Source organism: Notothenia coriiceps, unplaced genomic scaffold (genome assembly GCF_000735185.1).
Source record: "Notothenia coriiceps isolate Sejong01 unplaced genomic scaffold, NC01 NC01_scaffold00025018, whole genome shotgun sequence".
Taxonomy (NCBI): domain Eukaryota; kingdom Metazoa; phylum Chordata; class Actinopteri; order Perciformes; family Nototheniidae; genus Notothenia; species Notothenia coriiceps.
This window is the reverse complement of record NW_011357719.1, coordinates 1-3,312: the sequence shown is the minus strand read 5'-3', so window position 1 is coordinate 3,312 and position 3,312 is coordinate 1. Positions and strand designations below refer to the sequence as shown.

At 37.4% G+C, this 3,312-nt stretch overlaps 1 protein-coding gene across 1 annotated transcript in view; it reads right to left on the bottom strand.

Annotated features, from left to right (window-relative positions):
* znf622 (zinc finger protein 622) overlaps positions 1 to 2,892 on the bottom strand; it is a gene marked incomplete at its 5' end in the record, with an annotated part of 6,196 nt that extends 3,304 nt beyond the window's left edge. Inside the window, 3 exons of the mRNA XM_010783303.1 lie at positions 552 to 667; positions 886 to 1,048; positions 2,559 to 2,892. Coding sequence (XP_010781605.1) covers positions 552 to 667; positions 886 to 1,048; positions 2,559 to 2,892 — 613 coding nt within the window. The remainder of the gene's footprint in view (positions 1 to 551; positions 668 to 885; positions 1,049 to 2,558) is intronic.
* Between the last annotated feature and the right edge of the window lie 420 nt (positions 2,893 to 3,312).

Here is a 3,312-nt window from a genome sequence, read left to right as displayed (position 1 = left end):
CTCAGACCGTGCTCGTAGTTCCTTATTAGCCAACATTAGCTGCCTTTGCTTAGCGGTGTGACGTGAAGTCATGTGACCGTGCTGTAGTTCCTTTATAGCCCAACATTAGCTGCCTTTAGCCTTAGCTGTGGTGATGTGAAGTCATGTGACCGTGCTGTAGTTCCTTTATAGCCCAACATTAGCCACCTTTAGCTTAGCGGTGGTGACGTGAAGTCATGTGACCGTGCTGTAGTTCCTTTATAGCCCAACATTAGCCTCCTTTAGCTTAGTGGTGTTGACGTGAAGTCATGTGACCGTGCTGTAGTTTCTTTATAGGCCTGTTACTTAAGAGTTCTTAAAGTGGTGTTAACATGTGGAGATTATCCCGCTGAACTAAACGTGTAAGTATCATAAACGTTTGTTATTAATAATCCAAAATGCAATGGAAAAACCCTATTGACTTCTTGTGGAGGGAACCAGGGAGATGCTACCTAATTTTAGCACCATTTTGAATGTGATGCTCCTTATTATTAAATATTACAAATGTTAAAAGTAGATGAAGGTAAAGTCACCTGAAGGCAGCGTCAGTTCGAGCAGTTCATCGTCATACTCGAGGTTCTGGTCATCAGGAAGCTCGTCTTTGTCCTTCCCTGCGTCCTCTCCCTCTTTCCTGTCTGGGTAGCTGCTCCTGTTGCCATAAAAGAGTAAACAAAGTGTGAATCAGACGAACATTTAGATATTTAGATAAATATATCTGTAGAATACAACAGTAACGTACATTTCACTCAAAAACAACCATTTCAAATCAGCTTAAAAACAAGTCTTGTGAATTAAGTCTGTTTTATTTTGAGTATCATCTTATGTCTGTTTTCAAACTAATGCTTATAAAATGAGGTTATTTATTACCTGAAGTCGTAGAAGTCTGCGAACTCCAGAGCGGTGTCTCCGTCCGTGAAGAGCTTACAGTGGCTTTTGTCGGTCATGTGACTCTGAACTGCTTCAGCCGAATAAAACGAGCGCCCCTTCTCGTTACACCACAGACACACGTTCCCCGCTCCCACCTTCTCTCCTGAAACACAAGAGGGAACAATTCATTAAAAAGGCAGACAACATTCAATTACTTAAAACTGGAAAACATTTACATCAAATAACAAGAGCATTAAGTAGTCTCTTTGTTACACGACTAATAACCACAAAGTTAGTAGATATTCTTACATATTTTTATATCAGAAATCCTCAATCTGAAATTATTAAGAGGTGCAGTGATTGAATATTGATACTGTACATTTTACATTTAATTTAAATCTAATTTAATACGCCATTGCTGCACACTACATGTAAATAATATCCCACTTTCATATTCCGTTAGCTCTGATTTAGCGCTTCAAAAGTGTTTCATTTGTCAGATAGTTTACATATTTTTTCTCACAGACAATTTAAAATATTTCCACCGTTCTATTTTGTTGTTTAATTGTTTATTTTATACTCTTTTTAATTTCTAATTATGTACTTGTTTACCATGCTGCTGCAACGAGAACATTTCCCAATTTGGGATTAATAAAGTACATTTATTATTTTATAGATTTATAATAGAAACAACTCCAAAACATTAATGTCCTAAAAAGGCGCAGGAGATATTTTGGCTCGACTTCAATGTTCAATATAATCAGATCAATAAATCTGTGTTTTGGTTTAATTATTCTGCTTTTTCCTTTACTGAGATGAGACTAACCTCCCCAGACTCAACTAATATGATAATACAAAAGTTACAAGGACATTTGAACCAGGACTACATTTATAGAAATCAACACAAATTGTTAGTTTCAATTAATAATAAAATGAAAAAGGCATTTCTCACAGGACTGGAAATAAAAGCAATACAAAAAAAAAATTCACTACAAAATTTCAAAATATTATGTTTTTTTTTTAACATCTAAAAAGGACATTTGACGCAGGACTAAGACCAAATAAAAACATTTAAAATTAAAGGTTATTTAAAAAATAAAGAAGCTGAGTGAACACTTATAAGGATGTGGTTAAGTCTTAAAAACGGTATTAAAAATTAAGAAAAAGCTTTGAAAAATTAAAGGGGGATTTATAAAACCAGTCAAAATAATTAACTGTAATTCACTTTAAATAAACTGAAAAGATAGTTTTGTTTAACTGAGATAAGACGAACCTGCCCACACTTTAAGTCAACTAAACCTATATGATAATATAAAAAGGACATTTGAACGAGGATAAGGAAATTGGTAGAGGTTCAATTAATATTAAATAAAAAACGCATTTCTCACAGGACTAGAAATAAATGCAATAAAAATTAAAATTCAGTACAAAATATATATGTTTTTTTTGTAAACATCTAAAAAGGCCATTTGACGCAGGACTAAGACTAGATTAAAAAAAGGTCTAAAAAATAATCAAGCTGAGGTTAAAACACCAACAAGGATGTGATTAAGTCTTAAAAACGGTATTTAAAATGAAGAAAAAGCTTTGAATTGAAAAGTCAAAAGAATGAACCGTAAATCAGCTTGTTTGAACCATTGTGCAGCTTCCTCTCATTCAGCTCCACAACTCACCGAGGTACCGCATGAGGCCCTTGAGGTCGACGAGGAACTCGAGGTCGGGGAGGAAGAAGCTGTGCACTCGCGTCATGTGGGCCACGTTCTTCATCAGGGACTTGGAGTGGTGTGAGCAGAACAGGCAGTCGGTGACGGGGATGGACCCCGGCAGAGCAGCTGGACGTGGGGCGGACACGGCAGCAGCATCCCCTTCCTCCTGGTCCATCGTCTCCTCTTCCTCCTCATCATCCTCCTCCTCCTCTTCCTCCATATCATCATCGTCTTCCCCCTCAACGTCCTCCCACTCTTCTGGAACATTGTTAAAGGAAAATATTGGAGTCAGAAGCTTTATTTATTTTATTGTTTCTTAACCCACTGCCTGTGTTTTAACATGTGCTTTTTTGTTTTGTATTTAAAAAGGTCCCTTATTATTCAGTTTCTTATCAATATATCACAGGTCTCAGATATATCCAGAGCCTGTCTCTGATTGGCTGAAACACCAAACAGATCATTGCAGCATTACCCATAACCCCCTCTGTTTCAGCCCTGTTTCCAAAGTGCTGATTCTCTGTCTGTTACTTTAGATGAAGATAAGGAGCCCCTCCCCACGCCCCTCTGAGAGACATTTGGTTACAAAGAACTCAATGGAGCTCTAGGAGGAGATTCAGGTGATAAGGGGGGGGGGGGGGGTTACCTTGGTTGCTGATTGGCTAATGGTTACACAAGACAAAACAACGTTATGACATCATAACGTGGCCAAAATCTGATCAGC